The sequence below is a fragment of the Salmo trutta genome, unplaced genomic scaffold (genome assembly GCF_901001165.1).
Source record: "Salmo trutta unplaced genomic scaffold, fSalTru1.1, whole genome shotgun sequence".
In the NCBI taxonomy this organism is placed as follows: domain Eukaryota; kingdom Metazoa; phylum Chordata; class Actinopteri; order Salmoniformes; family Salmonidae; genus Salmo; species Salmo trutta.
This window is the reverse complement of record NW_021823237.1, coordinates 2611058-2633418: the sequence shown is the minus strand read 5'-3', so window position 1 is coordinate 2633418 and position 22361 is coordinate 2611058. Positions and strand designations below refer to the sequence as shown.

Below are 22361 nucleotides of genomic sequence, written 5' to 3'. Positions count from 1 at the left end.
AGGAGGGAGGCAGAGAGAGTAGTGTTGTAGTAACATTCTTATATCTCTCAGAGACAGACACTTCCTTTTCATTTATTCATGTTTTTCCATGAATCTGTTATTCAATGGTTTTCTATGGCTAATAGCAGTAAGGCCAACTTCAACGTTTCATCAAATTAATTTGGAAACCTACAAGGGTACAAGAATTTCTAATCGAATAGCTAAATGATCCTTGTTTAAAAAAATTCCCTTCATTATCTCAGTAGAGACCCAGCTCCCTACGTTATCTCAGTAGAAACCCAGCTCCCTACATTATCTCAGTAGAAACCCAGCTCCCTACATTATCTCAGTAGAGACCCAGCTCCCTACGTTATCTCAGTAGAGACCCAGCTCCCTACGTTCTCTCAGTAGAAACCCAGCTCCCTACATTATCTCAGTAGAGACCCAGCTCCCTACGTTATCTCAGTAGAGACCCAGCTCCCTACATTATCTCAGTAGAAACCCAGCTCCCTACGTTATCTCAGTAGAGACCCAGCTCCCTACATTATCTCAGTAGAAACCCAGCTCCCTACATTATCTCAGTAGAGACCCAGCTCCCTACATTATCTCAGTAGACCCAGCTCCCTACGTTCTCTCAGTAGAAACCCAGCTCCCTACATTATCTCAGTAGAGACCCAGCTCCCTACGTTATCTCAGTAGAGACCCAGCTCCCTACGTTATCTCAGTAGAAACCCAGCTCCCTACGTTATCTCAGTAGAGACCCAGCTCCCTACATTATCTCAGTAGAAACCCAGCTCCCTACATTATCTCAGTAGAGACCCAGCTCCCTACATTATCTTAGTAGAAACCCAGCTCTCTACATTATCTTAGTAGAAACCCAGCTCTCTACGTTATCTCAGTAGAAACCCAGCTCCCTACGTTATCTCAGTAGAGACCCAGCTCCCTATATTATCTCAGTAGAAACCCAGCTCCCTACGTTCTCAGTAGAGACCCAGCTCCCTATGTTATCTCAGTAGAAACCCAGCTCTGTTATCTTAGTAGAAACCCAGCTCTCTGTTATCTTAGTAGAAACCCAGCTCTCTACATTATCTTAGTAGAAACCCAGCTCGCTGTTATCTTAGTAGAAACCCAGCTCTCTGTTATCTTAGTAGAAACCCAGCTCTCTGTTATCTTAGTAGAAACCCAGCTCTCTGTTATCTTAGTAGAGACCCAGCTCCCTATGTTATCTTAGTAGAAACCCAGCTCTCTGTTATCTTAGTAGAAACCCAGCTCTCTGTTATCTTAGTAGAAACCCAGCTCTCTACATTATCTTAGTAGAAACCCAGCTCGCTGTTATCTTAGTAGAAACCCAGCTCTCTGTTATCTTAGTAGAAACCCAGCTCTCTGTTATCTCAGTAGAAACCCAGCTCTCTACATTATCTCAGTAGAAACCCAGCTCTCTACATTATCTTAGTAGAAACCCAGCTCTCTACATTATCTTAGTAGAAACCCAGCTCTCTGTTATCTTAGTAGAAACCCAGCTCTCTACATTATCTTAGTAGAAACCCAGCTCTCTACATCATCTTAGTAGAAACCCAGCTCTCTACATTATCTTAGTAGAAACCCAGCTCTGTTATCTTAGTAGAAACCCAGCTCTCTGTTATCTTAGTAGAAACCCAGCTCTCTGTTATCTTAGTAGAAACCCAGCTCTGTTATCTTAGTAGAAACCCAGCTCTCTGTTCTTAGTAGAAACCCAGCTCTCTGTTCTTAGTAGAAACCCAGCTCTATACATTAGCTTAGTAGAAACCCAGCTCTCTCTGTTATCTTAGTAGAAACCCAGCTCTCTGTTATCTTAGTAGAAACCCAGCTCTCTACATTATCTTAGTAGAAACCCAGCTCTCTACATTATCTTAGTAGAAACCCAGCTCTCTACATTATCTTAGTAGAAACCCAGGCCCAGAGACCATATTAAACATAACACAAATATTTGCTATTTTACTTTTTATTACAAAACATTTTTCCAGATGCTTTCACACTCCATTATGGGAATGCTTTAGTCCTGCATGAGAGGGTCACATATACTGTGAGTTGCTATCCCTGGCCTTCCAGCAAGAGGTCCACGTAGGCCCCAGTCACCAGGCTGTCATCACCGACACCGAGCTCCTTCATCAGGCTGCGAGCAATCGCCTCCCCCTCCTCAGGCCTCTGGTCCTCCCTCAACACCACCTACACACACACACACACACACAGTTTCAGAAAAATAGCTTTTTATACAAGATCTAGCAACACAGACACACCCCTTCCTCCCAGCCAGGTGAACCTACCTCTAGTTCCATGTAGTGTCCCAGCCAGGTGAACCTACCTCTAGTTCCATGTAGTGTCCCAGCCAGGTGAACCTACCTCTAGTTCCATGTAGTGTCCCAGCCAGGTGAACCTACCTCTAGTTCCATGTAGTGTCCCAGCCAGGTGAACCTACCTCTAGTTCCATGTAGTGTCCCAGCCAGGTGAACCTACCTCTAGTTCCATGTAGTGTCCCAGCCAGGTGAACCTACCTCTAGTTCCATGTAGTGTCCCAGCCAGGTGAACCTACCTCTAGTTCCATGTAGTGTCCCAGCCAGGTGAACCTACCTCTAGTTCCATGTAGTGTCCCAGCCAGGTGAACCTACCTCTAGTTCCATGTAGTGTCCCAGCCAGGTGAACCTACCTCTAGTTCCATGTAGTGTCCCAGCCAGGTGAACCTACCTCTAGTTCCATGTAGTGTCCCAGCCAGGTGAACCTACCTCTAGTTCCATGTAGTGTCCCAGCCAGGTGAACCTACCTCTAGTTCCATGTAGTGTCCCAGCCAGGTGAACCTACCTCTAGTTCCATGTAGTGTCCCAGCCAGGTGAACCTACCTCTAGTTCCATGTAGTGTCCCAGCCAGGTGAACCTACCTCTAGTTCCATGTAGTGTCCCAGCCAGGTGAACCTACCTCTAGTTCCATGTAGTGTCCCAGGCCCTCCACTGAGTCCAAATGAACCCTCGTCTGACCAACCAGGAACAGCCTCCTCTCCTTCCTCACCTCGCCCTTCACCCCTAGAGAATCAGCCAGCACAGTCTACACACACACACACACACACACACACACACACACACACACACACACACAGAGATTAATATACACCACCTCATGACGAGCCTCTAAACTAGACACTAATTATTCCCTCAGGGTCTAGAGAGAGTAGTGGTGTGGTAGAGAGAGTAGCGGTGTGGTAGAGAGAGTAGCGGTGTGGTAGAGAGAGTAGCGGTGTGGTAGAGAGAGTAGCGGTGTGGTAGAGAGTAGCGGTGTGGTAGAGAGTAGCGGTGTGGTAGAGAGAGTAGCGGTGTGGTAGAGAGAGTAGCGGTGTGGTAGAGAGAGTAGCGGTGTGGTAGAGAGAGTAGCGGTGTGGTAGAGAGTAGCGGTGTGGTAGAGAGTAGCGGTGTGGTAGAGAGTAGTGGTGTGGTAGAGAGAGTAGCGGTGTTGTAGAGAGTAGCGGTGTGGTAGAGAGAGTAGCGGTGTGGTAGAGAGAGTAGCGGTGTGGTAGAGAGAGTAGCGGTGTGGTAGAGAGTAGCGGTGTGGTAGAGAGAGTAGCGGTGTGGTAGAGAGAGTAGCGGTGTGGTAGAGAGAGTAGCGGTGTGGTAGAGAGAGTAGCGGTGTGGTAGAGAGAGTAGCGGTGTGGTAGAGAGTAGCGGTGTGGTAGAGAGTAGTGGTGTGGTAGAGAGAGTAGTGGTGCGGTAGAGAGAGTAGTGGTGTGGTAGAGAGAGTAGTGGTGCGGTAGAGAGAGTAGCGGTGTGGTAGAGAGAGTAGCGGTGTGGTAGAGAGAGTAGCGGTGTGGTAGAGAGAGTAGCGGTGTGGTAGAGAGAGTAGCGGTGTGGTAGAGAGAGTAGTGGTGTGGTAGAGAGAGTAGTGGTGTGGTAGAGAGAGTAGTGGTGTGGTAGAGAGAGTAGCGGTAGAGAGAGTAGCGGTGTGGTAGAGAGAGTAGCGGTGCGGTAGAGAGAGTAGTGGTGTGGTAGAGAGAGTAGTGGTGCGGTAGAGAGAGTAGCGGTGCGGTAGAGAGAGTAGCGGTGCGGTAGAGAGAGTAGCGGTGTGGTAGAGAGAGTAGCGGTAGAGAGAGTAGCGGTGTGGTAGAGAGAGTAGCGGTGCGGTAGAGAGAGTAGTGGTGTGGTAGAGAGAGTAGCGGTGTGGTAGAGAGAGTAGCGGTGTGGTAGAGAGAGTAGCGGTGCGGTAGAGAGAGTAGTGGTGTGGTAGAGAGAGTAGTGGTGTGGTAGAGAGAGTAGTGGTGTGGTAGAGAGAGTAGCGGTGCGGTAGAGAGAGTAGCGGTGTGGTAGAGAGAGTAGTGGTGCGGTAGAGAGAGTAGTGGTGTGGTAGAGAGAGTAGCGGTAGAGAGAGTAGCGGTGTGGTAGAGAGAGTAGCGGTGTGGTAGAGAGAGTAGCGGTGTGGTAGAGAGAGTAGCGGTGTGGTAGAGAGAGTAGCGGTGTGGTAGAGAGAGTAGCGGTAGAGAGAGTAGCGGTGTGGTAGAGAGAGTAGCGGTAGAGAGAGTAGCGGTGTGGTAGAGAGAGTAGTGGTGTGGTAGAGAGAGTAGTGGTGTGGTAGAGAGAGTAGCGGTGTGGTAGAGAGAGTAGTGGTGTGGTAGAGAGAGTAGCGGTGTGGTAGAGAGAGTAGCGGTAGAGAGAGTAGTGGTGTGGTAGAGAGAGTAGCGGTGTGGTAGAGAGAATAGTGGTGTGGTAGAGAGAGTAGCGGTGTGGTAGAGAGAGTAGCGGTGTGGTAGAGAGAGTAGCGGTGTGGTAGAGAGAGTAGCGGTGTGGTAGAGAGAGTAGCGGTGTGGTAGAGAGAGTAGCGGTGTGGTAGAGAGAGTAGCGGTGTGGTAGAGAGAGTAGCGGTGTGGTAGAGAGAGTAGCGGTGTGGTAGAGAGAGTAGAGGTCGACCGACTATGATTTTCAACGCCGATACCGATTATTGGAGGACCAAAAAAGCCGATGCCGATTAATCGGCTGATTTCTTTCTTTCTTTGTAATAATGAACATGTTCAATTTGGTTTAAATAATGCAAAAACAAAGTGTTGGAGAAGAAAGTAAAAGTGCAATATGTGCCATGTGAGAAAGCTAATGTTTAAGTGCCTTGCTCAGAACATGAGAACATATGAAAGCTGGTGGTTCAATATTCCCAGTTAAGAAGTTTTAGGTTGTAGTTATTATATGAATTATGACGCGTCGAGTATTTCTCTCTCTACCGTTTGTATTTCATATACCTTTTGACTATTGGATGTTCTTTTAGGCACTTTAGTATTGCCAGTGTAACAGTATAGCTTCCGTCCCTCTCCTCGCTCCTACCTGGGCTCGAACCAGGAACACATCGACAACAGCCACCCTCGAAGCAGCGTTACCCATGCAGAGCAAGGGGAACAACTACTCCAAGTCTCAGAGCGAGTGACGTTTGAAACGCTATTAGCGCGCACCCGGCTAACTAGCTAGCCATTTCACATCGGTTACACCAGCCTAATCTCGGGGGTTGATAGGTTTGAAGTCAAAAACAGCGCAATGCTTGAAGCAATGCGAAGAGCTGCTGGCAAACGCACGAAGGTGCTGTTTGAATGAATGCTTACGAGCGTGCTGCTGCCTACCATCGCTCAGTCAGACTGCTCTATCAAATATCAAATCAGACTTAATTATAATATAATAACACACAGAAATACGAGCCTTTGGTCATTAATATGGTCGAATGCGGAAACTATCATCTCGAAAACTAAACGTTTATTCTTTCAGTGAAATACGGAACCGTTCCGTATTTTATCTAATGGGTGGCATCGCTAAGTCTAAATATTCCTGTTACATTGCACAACCTTCAATGTTATGTCATAATTATGTACAATTCTGGCAAATTAATTACGGCCTTTGTTAGGAATAAATGGACTTCACAAAGTTCGCAATGAGCCAGGCGGCCAAACTGCTGTTTTCACATCCTGACCAGCAGAGGGAGAAATTGGATTAGTTTTGGTCAGGATGTGACAGGGTTTTTGTGTGTGTGTGTGTGAATGGTTGTTGGTGTTTAGGACTCCCAATTGAAGGCAGGTGTGTTGAGTTGCCTTTGATTGGGAGTCCTATATAGGAGTGTGTGTTTTTCTTTGGGGTTGTGGGTAATTGTTTCTGTTCAGTGTGATATGCTGTCAGTACTGTTTAGCTGTCGGTATTTTCTTGTTTTTGTAGTGTTCCAGTGATTGTTTTTGAATTAAAATTATGAACACTAACTCTGCTGCACCTTGGTCCACTTCTCTCCATGACGACAGCTGTGACAGCTGTATATACCCTGACTGCTTGCACGGAACGCAAGAGAAGTGACAACTCCCCTAGTTATAAGAAATTCATGTTAGCAGGCAATATTAACTAAATATGCAGGTTTAAAAATATATACTTGTGTATTGATTTTAAAGAAAGGCATTGATGTTTATGGTGAGGTACATTGGTGCAACGACAGTGCTTTTTTCGCAAATGCGCTTGTTAAATCAACACCCGTTTGTCGAAGTAGGCTGTGATTCGATGAGAAATTAACAGGCACAGCATCGATTATATGCAACGCAGGACACGTTAGATAAACTAGTAATATCATCAACCATGTGTAGTTAACTAGTGATTATGTTAAGATTGATAGTTTTTTATAAGATACGTTTAATGCCAGCTAGCAACTTACCTTGGCTTCTTGCTGCCTTCGCATAACAGGTAGTCAGCCTGCCATGCAGGCTCCTTGTGGAGTGCAATGTTAGAGCGTTGGACTAGTAACCGGAAGGTTGCAAAAACGAATCCCCGAGGTGACAAGGTAAAAATCTGTTGTTCTGCCCCTGAACAAGGCAGTTAACTTTTTAGTGACAGGGGGCAGTATTCGGAAATTCAGATGAATGACGTGCCCAAATTAAACTGCCTGCTACTCGGGCCCAGAAGGTAGGATATGCATATTATTAGTAGATTTGGATAGAAAACACTCTGAAGTTTCTAAAACTGTTTGAATGATGTCTGAGTATAACAGAACTCATATGGCAGGCAAAAACCTGAGAAAAAAATCCAACCAGGAAGTGGTTTGTAGTTTTTTCAACTGATTGCCTTTTCAAACTACAGTGTCTGTGGGGTCATTTTGCACTTCCTAAGGCTTCCACTAGATGTCAACAGTCTTTAGAACCGTGTTTCATGCTTCTGCTGTTACTGGGGGAGAATAAGAGCTGTCTCAAGCCTGGGACCAGTGAGTTGTTTACTGCGTGCTCACGCAGGCGCGCCGCTCCTTTTTCCTCTGTAATGAATACGCTATTGTCCGGTTGGAATATTATTGAAGATTTATGTTAAAAAGACCCCAAGGATTGATTGTAAACAACGTTTGACATGTTTCTACGAACGGTAATGGAACTATTTGACTTTCGTGTCTGGATTTACGCTCGCGCGTTATGCCTTTGGATAGTGATCTGAACGCGCGAACAAAACTGAGGTATTTGGACATAAATATGGAGTTTATCTAACAAAACAAACATTTCTTGTGGAAGTGGGAGTCCTGGGAGTGCATTCCGACGAAGATCAGCAAAGGTAAGTGAAGATTTATAATACTATTTCTGAGTTTAGTTGACTCCAGAACTTGGCGGGTAACTGTATAGCTTGCTTTGATGGCTGAGCTCTGTGGGTCCTGTGTAGTAGAGAGCGAGTAGTGTGGTAGTAGTGTGGTAGTAGGGACTCACTCTGAGCCCCTCTGGGTCCTGTGTAGTAGAGAGAGAGTAGTTGGACACCTTGGGCCCGTCACAATCTGGTCTCTCATAGAAGATCAGCTGACCACTCCCATCCTGCTGGACAAAGAAAACTTCAGTCCAAAGCATGTGTGTGTGTGTGTGTGCTTACGTGTGTGTGTGTGTGTGTTATGGTGTGTGTGTGTGTGTGTTATGGTGTGTGTGTGTGTATGGTGTGTGTGTGGTGTGTGTGTGTGTGTGTGCCGTGTGTGTGTGTGTTTACGTGTGTGTGTGTGTGTGTTATGGTGTGTGTGTGTGTGTTATGGTGTGTGTGTATGGTGTGTGTGGTGTGTATGGTGTGTGTGTGTGTGTGTGTGTGTATGTGCCGTGTGTGTGTGTGTGCTTACGTGTGTGTGTGTGTGTTTACGTGTGTGTGTGTGTTATGGTGTGTGTGTGTGTGTGTTATGGTGTGTGTGTGTGTGTGTGTGTATGTGTGTGTGTGTGTATGGTGTGTGTGTTTACGTGTGTGTGTGTGTGTGTGTGTGTGTGTGTGTGTGTGTATGTGTGTGTGTTTACGTGTGTATGTGTGTGTTTACGTGTGTGTGTGTGTTTACGTGTGTGTGTGTGTGTGTGTGGTGTGTGTTTACGTGTGTGTGTATATGGTGTGTGTGTGTGTGTGTGTGTGTGTGTGTGTGTGTGTGTGTGTGTGTGTGTGTGTGTGTACCATCAGGTTGCGTAGTTTAAGCCGTCCGGTGCTGCAGTTGAAGAATGTGTCCTGCTGGCGGATTACTGTTCCCTCTGATTGGCTTAGCTGGCTGGCTCTCTCCGCCAATCGTGTCGCATTGCTCACCCTCGCCTTGATCTCCACGTTAGACGGCATCTCTGATCTGTACTGAGATGGGGTTATATTCGGGTTATATTCGGGTTATATTGGGGTTATGTTAGGGTTATATTGGGGTTATATTGGGGTTATACACTGCTCAAAAACATAAAGGGAACACTTAAACAACACATCCTAGATCTGAATGAATAAAATAATCTTATTAAATACTTTTTTCTTTACATAGTTGAATGTGCTGACAACAAAATCACACAAAAATAATCAATGGAAATCCAATTTATCAACCCATGGAGGTCTGGATTTGGAGTCACACTCAAAATTAAAGTGGAAAACCACACTACAGGCTGATCCAACTTTGATGTAATGTCCTTAAAACAAGTCAAAATGAGGCTCAGTAGTGTGTGTGGCCCCCACGTGCCTGTATGACCTCCCTACAACGCCTGAGCATGCTCCTGATGAGGTGGCGGATGGTCTCCTGAGGGATCTCCTCCCAGACCTGGACTAAAGCATCCGCCAACTCCTGTACAGTCTGTGGTGCAACGTGGCGTTGGTGGATGGAGCGAGACATGATGTCCCAGATGTGCTCAATTGGATTCAGGTCTGGGGAACGGGCGGGCCAGTCCATAGCATCAATGCCTTCCTCTTGCAGGAACTGCTGACTCACTCCAGCCACATGAGGTCTAGCATTGTCTTGCATTGGGAGGAACCCAGGGCCAGCATATGGTCTCACAAGGGGTCTGAGGATCTCATCTCGGTACCTAATGGCAATCAGGCTACCTCTGGCGAGCACATGGAGGGCTGTGCGGCCCCCCAAAGAAATGCCACCCCACACCATGACTGACCCAACCCAAACCGGTCATGCTGGAGGATGTTGCAGGCAGCAGAACGTTCTCCACGGCGTCTCCAGACTCTGTCACGTCTGTCACATGTGCTCAGTGTGAACCTGCTTTCATCTGTGAAGAGCACAGGGCGCCAGTGGCGAATTTGCCAATCTTGGTGTTCTCTGGCAAATGCCAAACGTCCTGCACGGTGTTGGGCTGTAAGCACAACCCCCACCTGTGGACGTCGGGCCCTCATACCACCCTCATGGAGTCTGTTTCTGACCGTTTGAGCAGACACATGCACATTTGTGGCCTGCTGGAGGTCATTTTGCAGGGCTCTGGCAGTGCTCCTCCTGCTCCTCCTTGCACAAAGGCAGAGGTAGCGGTCCTGCTGCTGGGTTGTTGCCCTCCTTCACGTCTCCTGATGTACTGGCCTGTCTCCTGGTAGCGCCTCCATGCTCTGGACACTACGCTGACAGACACAGCAAACCTTCTTGCCACAGCTCGCATTGATGTGCCATCCTGGATGAGCTGCACTACCTGAGCCACTTGTGTGGGTTGTAGACTCCGTCTCATGCTACCACTAGAGTGAAAGCACCGCCAGCATTCAAAAGTGACCAAAACATCAGCTAGGAAGCATAGGAACTGAGAAGTGGTCTGTGGTCCCCACCTGCAGAACCACTCCTTTATTGGGGGTGTCTTGCTAATTGCCTATCATTTCCACCTGTTGTCTATTCCATTTGCACAACAGCATGTGAAATTTATTGTCAATCAGTGTCGCTTCCTAAGTGGACAGTTTGAATTCACAGAAGTGTGATTGACTTGGAGTTACATTGTGTTGTTTAAGTGTTCCCTTTATTTTTTTGAGCAGTATATTAGGGTTATATTGGGGTTATATTAGGGTTATGTTGGGGTTATATTGGGGTTATGTTAGGGTTATATTGGGGTTATGTTAGGGTTATGTTGGGGTTATGTTAGGGTTATGTTGGGGTTATATTGGGGTTATGTTAGGGTTATATTGGGGTTATGTTAGGGTTATATTGGGGTTATATTGGGGTTATGTTAGGGTTATGTTGGGGTTATGTTAGGGTTATGTTAGGGTTATATTAGGGTTATGTTGGTAGAGGTCTATATCATCTGTACTGAGTTATGGTTATATTGGGGTTATATTAGGGTTATATTGGGGTCATGTTGGGGTTATGTTAGGGTTAGAGGCCTATATCATCTGTACTGAGTTAGGGTTATATTGGGGTTATGTTGGGGTTATATTGGGGTTATATTAGGGTTATATTGAGGTTATGTTGGGGTTATGTTGGGGTTAGAGGCCTATATCATCTGTACTGAGTTAGGGTTATATTGGGGTTATGTTAGGGTTAGAGGCCTATATCATCTGTACTGAGTTAGGGTTATATTGGGGTTAGAGGCCTATATCATCTGTACTGAGTTAGGGTTATTTTGGGGTTATGTTGGGGTTATGTTAGGGTTATGTTAGGGTTATGTTAGGGTTAGAGGCCTATATCATCTGTACTGAGTTAGGGTTATATTGGGGTTATGTTAGGGTTATGTTAGGGTTATATTGTGGTTATGTTAGGGTTAGAGGCCTATATCATCTGTACTGAGTTAGGGTTATATTGTGGTTATGTTGGGGTTATATTGGGGTTATGTTAGGGTTAGAGGCCTATATCATCTGTACTGAGTTAGGGTTATATTGTGGTTATGTTAGGGTTATATTGGGGTTATGTTAGGGTTAGAGGCCTATATCATCTGTACTGAGTTAGGGTTATATTGGGGTTATGTTAGGGTTATGTTAGGGTTATATTGTGGTTATGTTAGGGTTAGAGGCCTATAACATCTGTACTGAGTTAGGGTTATAATGTGGTTATGTTGGGGTTATATTGGGGTTATGTTAGGGTTAGAGGCCTATATCATCTGTACTGAGTTAGGGTTATATTGTGGTTATGTTAGGGTTATATTGGGGTTATGTTAGGGTTAGAGGCCTATATCATCTGTACTGAGTTAGGGTTATATTGGGGTTATGTTAGGGTTATGTTAGGGTTATATTGTGGTTATGTTAGGGTTAGAGGCCTATAACATCTGTACTGAGTTAGGGTTATATTGTGGTTATGTTGGGGTTATATTGGGGTTATGTTAGGGTTAGAGGCCTATATCATCTGTACTGAGTTAGGGTTATATTGTGGTTATGTTAGGGTTATATTGGGGTTATGTTAGGGTTAGAGGCCTATATCATCTGTACTGAGTTAGGGTTATATTGTGGTTATGTTAGGGTTATGTTAGGGTTAGAGGCCTATATCATCTGTACTGAGTTAGGGTTATGTTAGGGTTATATTGGGGTTATGTTAGGGTTAGAGCCCTATATCATCTGTACTGAGTTAGGGTTATATTGGGGTTATATTGGGGTTATGTTAGGGTTAGAGGCCTATATCATCTGTACTGAGTTAGGGTTATATTGGGGTTATGTTAGGGTTATATTGGGGTTATGTTAGGGTTAGAGGCCTATATCATCTGTACTGAGTTAGGGTTATATTGTGGTTATGTTAGGGTTATATTGGGGTTATGTTAGGGTTAGAGGCCTATATCATCTGTACTGAGTTAGGGTTATGTTGGTCCACTGCTCATAATATAGGGTTGACTTGTTCCTGCTGGACAATAGAATTCTTCCTTTTGTAACTAATATCACAGCATTGTTCTCTCAGACCACAGCCGTGTCCAGCTAGATATCCGCTTTCCGGACACCACTGTGCCACAACGCGCCTGGTGACTTGACCCACTCTACTACTATCCTGTAATGCCTTTAAAAACAAAGACATATCAACTCACATTCATGTCTTTTTACAGATCCACTGCACCCCTGACGTGTCTCACTCTACTGTGTGGGAGTCGTTAAAAGCATATCTGAGGGACACAAATTATTTCATACACAGCGTATGACAACAAACATCGCACTAAAGGCTTATGGGAGCCATCTGAACTCATTCTAGATGTGGACAACAGATATGCCTCTTCTACCTCTCCTGACCTCTACAGAGAGAGACTGCTACACCAATCGGAATCTGACAACAGCTTCTGTTTAAGTCGAAGGCAGACATTTTGTGAACACGGAGAGAAAGCTGGCAAGTTGTTATCTCACCAGCTTCGACAATCCGCTGCTAGCAGCACCATACCTGAAATATGTGTTATAGCCGATTTAACATCTACCAATCCCCCCAAAAAATCATACATTTAAGCAATTCTACTCTGCTCTTTAATCGTCAGAGGCTCTTCCTGACAAATCTCGTATGCCTGCGTTTCTAGACAATCTGGAAATCCCCTGCCTCAATTCAGATGAATAAACTAACATGGATGCCTCTAAGTGATGATGAAGCTACTCTGGCAATCCAGTCCATGCAGACCGGTAAAGCTCCTGGGCCTGATGGCTTCCCTGTTGAGTTTTATAAAGCGTTCTCCTCTAAACTATTCCCTATCCTCAGCTCAATGTACAATGACATCCTTTCTAGTTAGAAACTGCCCTAAACACTTATTACCCAGGAGACCATTTCAGTTCTGCTTAAAAAGGACAAGAATCCCCAGAGCATCCCAAACATGTTTTATCACAATGTAGGAGATGGCTGCTGTTTAACAGGCTCTTAACCAATGGTGCTGGAGGACATGGCTGCTGTTTAACAGGCTCTTAACCAATGGTGCTGGAGAAGATGGCTGCCGTTTTACAGGCTCTTAACCAATGGTGCTGGAGGAGATGGCTGCTGTTTAACAGCCTCTTAACCAATGGTGCTGTTGTGTGTTTTTGGTGTTATTTGTAAGTTGCTTTGTCCATAATGTTCCTGCCACCGTCTCTTATGACTGAAAACAGCTTCTGGATATCAGGACAGCGGTTACTCAGCTCGTACTGGACAAAGTTTTTTTCTTTAACGAGTCGGACTTGAAAGATTTACTTCAGACACCGGACAAGGCCCAAATCCCCGTCATTCGCATGAAGTAGTAACAGAGATATATAGGGGTCGTAGGTCGGGGTGCCTTGTAAGAATCCGACAGCAAGTGGGTAACCCACCTCTACCATCAGTCCTATTAGCCAATGTGCAATCATTGGATAATAAATGTAATGAGCTCCGATCAAGACTATCCTACCAACGGGACATTAACTGTAATATCTTATGTTTCACCGAGTCGTGGCTGACATGGATAACATACAGCTGGGTTTACGCTGCATCGGCAAGATAGAACAGCTGCCTCTGGTAAGACAAGGGTTGACGGTCTGTATATTTGTGAACAACAGCTGGTGCACGAAATCTAATATTAAGGAACTCTCAAGGTTTTGCTCGCCTGAGGTAGAGTATTTCATGATAAGCTGTAGACCACACTATCTACCAAGAGAGTTTCTATATTTTTCGTAGCCGTCTATTTACCACCACAGACCAATGCTGGCGCTAAGACCCCACTCAACCAACTCTACAAGGCCATAAGACCCCACTCAACCAGCTCTACAAGGCCATAAGACCCCACTCAACCAACTCTACAAGGCCATAAGACCCCACTCAACCAGCTCTACAAGGCCATAAGACCCCACTCAACCAGCTCTACAAGGCCATAAGACCCCACTCAACCAGCTCTACAAGGCCATAAGACCCCACTCAACCAACTCTACAAGGCCATAAGACCCCACTCAACCAACTCTACAAGGCCATAAGACCCCACTCAACCAGCTCTACAAGGCCATAAGACTCCACTCAACCAACTCTACAAGGCCATAAGACCCCACTCAACCAACTCTAAGGCCATAAGCAAACAAGAAAATGCTCCTCCAGAAGCGGCGCCCTTACTGGCCGGGGACTTTAATGCAGGCAAATTTAAATCAGTTTTACCTCATTTCTATCAGCATGTCACATATGCAACCAGAGGAGAAAAAAAACCTCTAGACCACCTTTACTCCACACACAGAGATGCATACAAAGCTCTCCCTCGCCCACCGCTTTCAAGCCTACCAGACGAGCTAAATGACTTCTATTCTCGCTTTGAGGCAAGCAACACTGAAGCATACATCACTGGGGCCAAGCTTCCAGACATCCAGGACCTCTATACCTGGCGGTGTCAGAGGAAGGCCCTAAAAATAGCCAGACTCCAGCCACCCTAGTCATCGACTGTTCTCTGCTACCACACAGCAAGTGGTACCGGAGCGCCAAGTCTAGGTCCAAAAGACTTCTTAACAGCTTCTACCCCCAAGCCATAAGACTCCTGAACAGCTAATCAAATGGCTACCCAGACTATTCACATTGATCCCCCCCACCCCCATTTTTATGCTGCTGTTACTCTGTTTATTATCTATGCATAGTCACTAACTCTACCTACATGTACAAATTACCTCAATTAGCCTGACTAGCCTGTGCCCCTGCCCATTGACTCTGTACCGGTACCCCCTGTATATAGCCTCCACATTGACTCTGTACCGGTACCCCCTGTATATAGCCTCCACATTGACTCTGTACCGGTACCCCCTGTATATAGCCTCCACATTGACTCTGTTCCCCCTGTATATAGCCTCCACATTGACTCTGTACCGGTACCCCCTGTATATAGCCTCCACATTGACTCTGTACCGGTACCCCCCTGTATATAGCCTCCACATTGACTCTGTACCGGTACCCCCTGTATATAGCCTCCATATTGACTCTGTACCGGTACCCCCTGTATATAGCCTCCACATTGACTCTGTACCGTAATACCCTGTATATAGCCTCCACATTGACTCTGTACCGGTACCCCCTGTATATAGCCTCCACATTGACTCTGTACCGGTACCCCCTGTATATAGCCTCCACATTGACTCTGTACCGGTACCCCCTGTATATAGCCTCCACATTGACTCTGTTCCCCCTGTATATAGCCTCCACATTGACTCTGTACCGGTACCCCCTGTATATAGCCTCCACATTGACTCTGTACCGGTACCCCCTGTATATAGCCTCCACATTGACTCTGTACCGGTACCCCCTGTATATAGCCTCCACATTGACTCTGTACCGGTACCCCCCTGTATATAGCCTCCACATTGACTCTGTACTGGTACCCCCCTGTATATAGCCTCCACATTGACTCTGTACCGGTACCCCCTGTATATAGCCTCCACATTGACTCTGTACCGGTACCCCTGTATAGCCTCCACATTGACTCTGTACCGGTACCCCCTGTATATAGCCTCCACATTGACTCTGTACCGGTACCCCCTGTATATAGCCTCCACATTGACTCTGTACCGGTACCCCCTGTATATAGCCTCCACATTGACTCTGTTCCCACTGTATAAAGCCTTGCTACTGTTATTTTACTGATGCTCTTTAATTATTTGTTATTTTTCTATTTTCATTTATTTGTTTACTTCAGTTTATTTAGTAAATACTTTAACACTCTTAACTGCATTGTTGGTTAAGGGCCTGTAAGTAAGCATTTCACAGTAAGGTCTACACCTGTTGTATTCGGCGCATGTGACAGATTACATTTGATTTGTTGAAAGGGTGACATGTCCGGTGAGTATGCAGGCCATGGAAGAACTGGGACATTCAGCTTCCAGGAATTGTTTACAGATCCTTGCGATATGAGGCTGTGTGTTATCATGCTGAAACATGAGGAGATGGCGGCAGATGAATGGCACAACAATGGGCCTCAGGATCTCGTCACTTGAGACATCTGCAAATGTTAAAGTGGCATTTTATTGTCCCCAGCACAAGGTGCACCTGTGTTAGGATAATGCTTCTTGATATGCCACACCTGTCAGATGGATGGATTATCTTGGCAAAGGAGAAATGCTCACAAACAGAGATGTAAACACATTTCTGCACAAAATTAGAAACATACGTTTTTTTTGCAAATAGATAAAAGTTGGGATATTTTATTTCAGCTCGTGAAACATGGGACCAAAACATTCCATGTAGCATGTATATTTTTGTTCAGTGTCCATAACTGGAGTGGATGAAATACATGCAATCCAATCAGGGCCGTTCTATGCCGTTCTGCCAACCTAGGAGAGACTTAACTGCCAACCAAATGTGCTCACTGCAAAACTAGAATAGTCCCAGGAACCAAATGACATTGAAATGACAGAAAATACATATTTTCCAGACGTTAAAGTTTAGGCTCTGAATGAAAGGTGAAGACATAATTTACAGGACATTGAAAAGGAGTCTTTTCCGGATGTTGATGTCACGTCCTGACCAGTATAAGGGTTAATTGTTATTGTAGTTTGGTCAGGACGTGGCAGAGGGTATTTGTTTTATGTGGTTCGGGGTGGTGTTTTGTTTAGTGGGGCATTTGATTTGTTTATTCCGGGGTTTTTGGGCACTGTTTTTGTATTCCTATGTTTGGTCTGGTGAGTCTGGTTCTATGTTTGGTTAATTGGGGTGGGGACTCTCAATTGAAGGCAGGTGTTGTCTATTTGCCTTTGATTGAGAGTCCTATATATTAGGGAGTGTTTGTAATTTGTGGGAGATTGTTTCTTGTTTTGCCTGTTTCTTGTTTAGCGTGAGTAAGCCTTACAAGACTGTTGTGTTGATCGTGAGTTCGTTGTTTGTTATTTTGGTGTTCATATTTGGAGTAAATAAAACGTCAACATGAGCATCCACAATCCTGCTGTATTTTGGTCCTCCTTTTCCAACGACAACCGTGACAGTTGAAATCAGGTTGATTTTCAGTTCTGAAAGAAAGTCTATGAATTAAATATTTTTAACGTCTGTTTGTGCCAAATCAGGGATGATCCAGACCTGAACCAAGCACAGGCATCTGTCCCTGCTAACTGAGGTGGAGCCTATAGCGGAGCCTATAGCGGAGCCTGAAATGACCTGAACCAAACACAGGCATCTGTCCTTGCTTACTGGGGTGTAGCCTATAGCGGAGCCTATTATAGCGTAGCCTATAGCGTAGCCTATAACGTAGCCTATAGCGGAGCCTATAGCGGAGCCTATAGTGGAGCCTATAGCGGAGCCTATAGCGTAGCCTGAAATGAACTGAACCAAACTGTCCTTGCTTACTGGGGTGTAGCCTATAGCGTAGCCTATAGTGTAGCCTGAAATGGAGCCTATAGCGGAGCCTGAAATGACCTGAACCAAACACAGGCATCTGTCCCTGCTAACTGAGGTGGAGCCTATAGCGGAGCCTATAGCGGAGCCTATAGCGTAGCCTATAGTGGAGCCTATAGCGGAGCCTATAGCGGAGCCTGAAATGACCTGAACCAAACACAGGCATCTGTCCTTGCTTACTGGGGTGTAGCCTATAGCGGAGCCTATAGCGGAGCCTATAGTGGAGCCTATAGCGTAGCCTATAGCGTAGCCTATAGTGGAGCCTATAGTGTTGCCTGAAATGTAATTTTATGAATGCCTCTGTTGTAAGCCTACCACCTGTAAAACACCAACAACAACGAGGTCTGGCCAGGACCAATAAAAGACGTTATCTCGTGCTTACTGGGGTGCAGCCGACCATGTCGGCCTCAATGGAACTTTATGAACGCCCATCCATGTGGTAGGCCACCATTTGGAAAACAGGACTAATCAACTTGGCTATTTAAGCTCTGAATATCAGCTACCCAACTTTATCAGGAGCTCTTCAGCCTATTTGTAATGTTTTTACACAACGGGAAATAGTATTTTCCATTTCGCCATGATCAGCTTGTCAAATTGAAGGATACAAACTTGAAACCACTGATCAATGAGGTGAAACTCCAAGACAACAGTTGTGATTGTCCATTACATATTGACCATTTTACTTTGATCAGTCCTGTTTTTAGGATAAGTTGTTTGTTAACATGACAGCGTATGTTTCATTTGACTGGGCACCATTTAGGTCCGGCTATCTGATCGGAGAAACCAGCATGAAGTGTCCATCTCATTACATTGCATCTCCAGCCTGGAGGCGACAGAAAAGGACACATACTATTTCTAACAAATCCTAAATCTGCTACATGATTTAGCAGCGTTACGTCTCCAGCAATACTCTGGCGAGGAGCGCGGCAGCGTGACGTGAGGAGCGCGGCGGCGTGACGTCTCCAACAATACTCTGGAGAGGAGCGCCGCGGCGTTACGTCTCCAACAATACTCTGGAGAGGAGCGCGGCAGCGTTCCAACAATACTCTGGAGAGGAGCGCAGCGGCGTTACGTCTCCAACAATACTCTGGAGAGGAGCGCGGCAGCGTTCCAACAATACTCTGGAGAGGAGCGCGGCGGCGGTACGTCTCCAACAATACTCTGGAGAGGAGCGCGGCGGCGGTACGTCTCCAGCAATACTCTGGAGAGGAGCGCGGCGGCGTGACGTGAGGAGCGCGGCGGCGTGACGTCTCCAACAATACTCTGGAGAGGAGTGGACATTATTATCACAAAGCGGTATCAACGCTCACCTAAAAAGCCAATGTGCCACTGGTTGAAAGAAACTGTCACTGGTTTCGGGCATTTGGAAGTGCGTCTTGGTCAGTTAAGCTCAGTAAATGCTTCTCTAATGTACTGTAGCTAGCTAACCCTAACCCCAATGTACTGTAGCTAGCTAACCCTAACCCTAATGTACTGTAGCTAGCTAGCCCTAACCCTAATGTACTGTAGCTAGCTAGCCCTAACCCTAATGTACTGTAGCTAGCTAACCCTAACGTACTGTAGCTAGCTAGCCCTAACCCTAATGTACTGTAGCTAGCTAGCCCTAAACCTAATGTACTGTAGCTAGCTAACCCTAACCCTAATGTACTGTAGCTAGCTAGCCCTAAACCTAATGTACTGTAGCTAGCTAACCCTAATGTACTGTAGCTAGCTAACCCTAACGTACTGTAGCTAGCTAGCCCTAACCCTAATGTACTGTAGCTAGCTAGCCTAACCCTGACCCTAATGTACTGTAGCTAGCTAGCCCTAACCCTAATGTACTGTAGCTAGCTAATCCTAATGTACTGTAGCTAGCTAGCCCTGACCCTAATGTACTGTAGCTAGCTAGCCCTACCCCTAATGTACTGTAGCTAGCTAGCCCTACCCCTAATGTACTGTAGCTAGCTAGCCTAACCCTAATGTACTGTAGCTAGCTAGCCCTAACCCTGACCCTAATGTACTGTAGCTAGCTAGCCTAACCCTAATGTACTGTAGCTAGCTAGCCCTAACCCTGACCCTAATGTACTGTAGCTAGCTAGCCTAACCCTAATGTACTGTAGCTAGCTAGCCTAACCCTAATGTACTGTAGCTAGCTAGCCCTACCCCTAATGTACTGTAGCTAGCTAGCCTAACCCTAATGTACTGTAGCTAGCTAGCCCTAACCCTAATGTACTGTAGCTAGCTAGCCCTAATGTACTGTAGCTAGCTAGCCCTAATGTACTGTAGCTAGCTAGCCTAACCCTAACACTGCACCACTCGGTAGAAAACTCTTTCAGCTGAATAATATTTCCATCAAAAAGGTTCGCTAGCAACACGGTGTTTGAATACACTATCAAAAGTACATGAAGTTTTACTTGTAAACGTTTATACCATATGTACATTCGGCCACCGGTGAACACATACCTGAAAACAGACTGAGGGAAAACTCCCGCTGCTGACTTGAAGGTACTGCAGCCAGGCGAGAGCAATACACCACAGAGCAATCGATACTCACACTCTACGGATATGGAAAAATAACTCTAACTAATGAAACTATTTAGGTGAAATACACAAGACAATATTACTCCTCGCTATGCCTCTGAATTACATAGTGCTTCCATTACTCCAGCCCCATCCCTCAGCTTTTTACCGACCCAGGGGTGGGGAGGACCTTTGTTATTGTCTCTACTGCTGAATGCTGCTTTTAGGTGCATGTCGCCACCTACCGTGCTGGAGTGTGTGGTCAATCACGGTTTCCATTAGCTCTACATAGATATAGAAAATACAAACATACACCTACATTCTCCTGCCTACATTCCCCTGCCTACCTTCTCCTACCTACATTCCCTTACCTACATTCTCCTGCCTACATTCTCCTGCCTACATTCCCCTGCCTACATTCCCCTGCCTACATTCTCCTACCTACATTCGCCTGCCTACCTTCTCCTGCCTACATTCTCCTGCCTACATTCTCCTGCCTACATTCTCCTGCCTACATTCTCCTGCCTACATTCTCCTACCTACATTCCCCTACCTACATTCCCCTACCTACATTCTCCCTACCTACATTCTCCTACCTACATTCCCCTACCTACATTCCCCTACCTACATTCTCCCTACCTACATTCTCCTACCTAACTCTGTACTACTTGTAAACAAACCCCTTGAAACGAGTGTATCACACTGTGCTCTATATTTGACTTTTATTTTATAAGCTTTCAATCCTCACTGTATATTTGACAGTTTAGTGTGACTTTTTTTTATTTTGACTGCAGTTTTTTTGTTTCCTTCTCTGTTTTTACCAGCAAAAGGCATATGGGAAACGGGAGAGAGAAAAAAGAAAAATAACTTTTTTGTTAAGGTTGTTGAAGCGTCCAATCAACAACATCAAACTCAGCACCTATCTGGAAAGAGAACAAGGTATTTACTGTGTTTCAATATTGGACCCCCATTCCTAGGCCGTCATTGAAAATAAGAATGTGTTCTTAATCTGACTTGCCTAGTTAAATAAAGGTGTAAAAAAAAAAATATATATATATATATATATTAGGCAAATCGGTGTCCAAAAATACAGTTTACCGATTGTTATGAAAACTTGAAATCGGCCCTAATTAATCGGCCATTCCGATTAATCGGTTGACCTCTAATTGGAACCGACTTTTTAAATATTATAGTATGCTTACTATGTGTTTCAGATTTCTTACTCCATTGTTGGGTTTTGAGTTTGCAAGAAAGGCATTTCACTGTACTTGTGCATGTGACATTAAAACACCTATGGACATAACTAAAAGGTACTTTCCCATCGTCTAAAAGTATTAAGGACGGCTGTATATTGTTGTCCGATTGATTTACGGTTGATTCAAGCATGTTTGTAAGGATTTGATACCCATATACTGTATAGTAGAGTGAATTCAGCTATGTTGATACAGCGTTATATTGATATTTGGATATTTAAATTGGCATATGTGCTAATGTGTCTTTCTCCCAAGTTGTCCCGAGACTTTTGCTAATCTCAGTGGTTGAACTCAACTATCACTCAAGCTTTGTCTATTTCCCCAGAGGTCGTAAATCTCCGGTTAATAAATAATTAGACAAAGTCTCAGATTCTGCAATAGATCAGTCCTTTATTCAGAGAGCGCTCTGACTTCAAAATGAGAACAATCTTTATATAGCACACACACACACACACACACACACACATTTTACATTTACGTCATTTAGCAGACGCTCTTATCCAGAGCGACTTACAAATTGGTGCAATCACCTTATGATATCCAGTGGAACAACCACTTTACAATAGTACATCTATATATTTTTTTGGGGGGAGGGTTAGAAGGAACAGGGCTCCGGGCAGCCGAGCGGAAATGGAGGAAAACTCGCCTCCCTGCGGACCTGGCATCCTTTCACGCCCTCCTCTCTACATTTTCCTCTTCTGTCTCTGCTGCTAAAGCCACTTTCTACCACTCTAAATTCCAAGCATCTGCCTCTAACCCTAGGAAGCTCTTTGCTACCTTCTCCTCCCTCCTGAATCCTCCTCCCCCTCCCCCCCCTCCTCTCTCTCTGCGGATGACTTCGTCAACCATTTTGAAAAGAAGGCTGATGACATCCGATCCTCGTTTGCTAAGCCAAACGACACCGCTCGTCCTGCTCACACTGCCCTACCCTGTGCTTTGACCTCTTTCTCCCCTCTCTCTCCAGATGAAATCTCGCGTCTCGTGACGGCCGGCCGCCCAACAACCTGCCCACTTGACCCTATCCCCTCCTCTCTTCTCCAGACCATTTCCGGAGACCTTCTCCCCTACCTCACCTCGCTCATCAACTCATCCTTGACCGCTGGCTACGTCCCTTCCGTCTTCAAGAGAGCGAGAGTTGCACCCCTTCTGAAAAAACCTACACTCGATCCCTCCGATATCAACAACTACAGACCA

At 45.5% G+C, this 22361-nt stretch overlaps 2 protein-coding genes and 1 pseudogene across 15 annotated transcripts in view; all 3 read right to left on the bottom strand.

Annotated features, from left to right (window-relative positions):
* The window catches only part of LOC115189813 (cyclin-D-binding Myb-like transcription factor 1), a 9937-nt pseudogene extending 7938 nt beyond the window's left edge, over positions 1-1999 (bottom strand).
* The window catches only part of LOC115189842 (protein artemis), a 162185-nt gene that overhangs the window by 54338 nt on the left and 85486 nt on the right, over positions 1-22361 (bottom strand). The window lies entirely within an intron of this gene.
* On the bottom strand, positions 1945-20193 carry LOC115189811 (uncharacterized). Its single transcript, XM_029748323.1, has 6 exons — positions 20160-20193; positions 19858-19943; positions 8397-8564; positions 7688-7789; positions 2929-3054; positions 1945-2184 (listed from the first exon to the last, which is right to left on the bottom strand). The coding sequence occupies exons 1-6, from the start codon at positions 20191-20193 to the stop codon at positions 2050-2052; spliced, it is 651 nt and encodes a 216-aa protein (XP_029604183.1). The 3' UTR covers positions 1945-2049.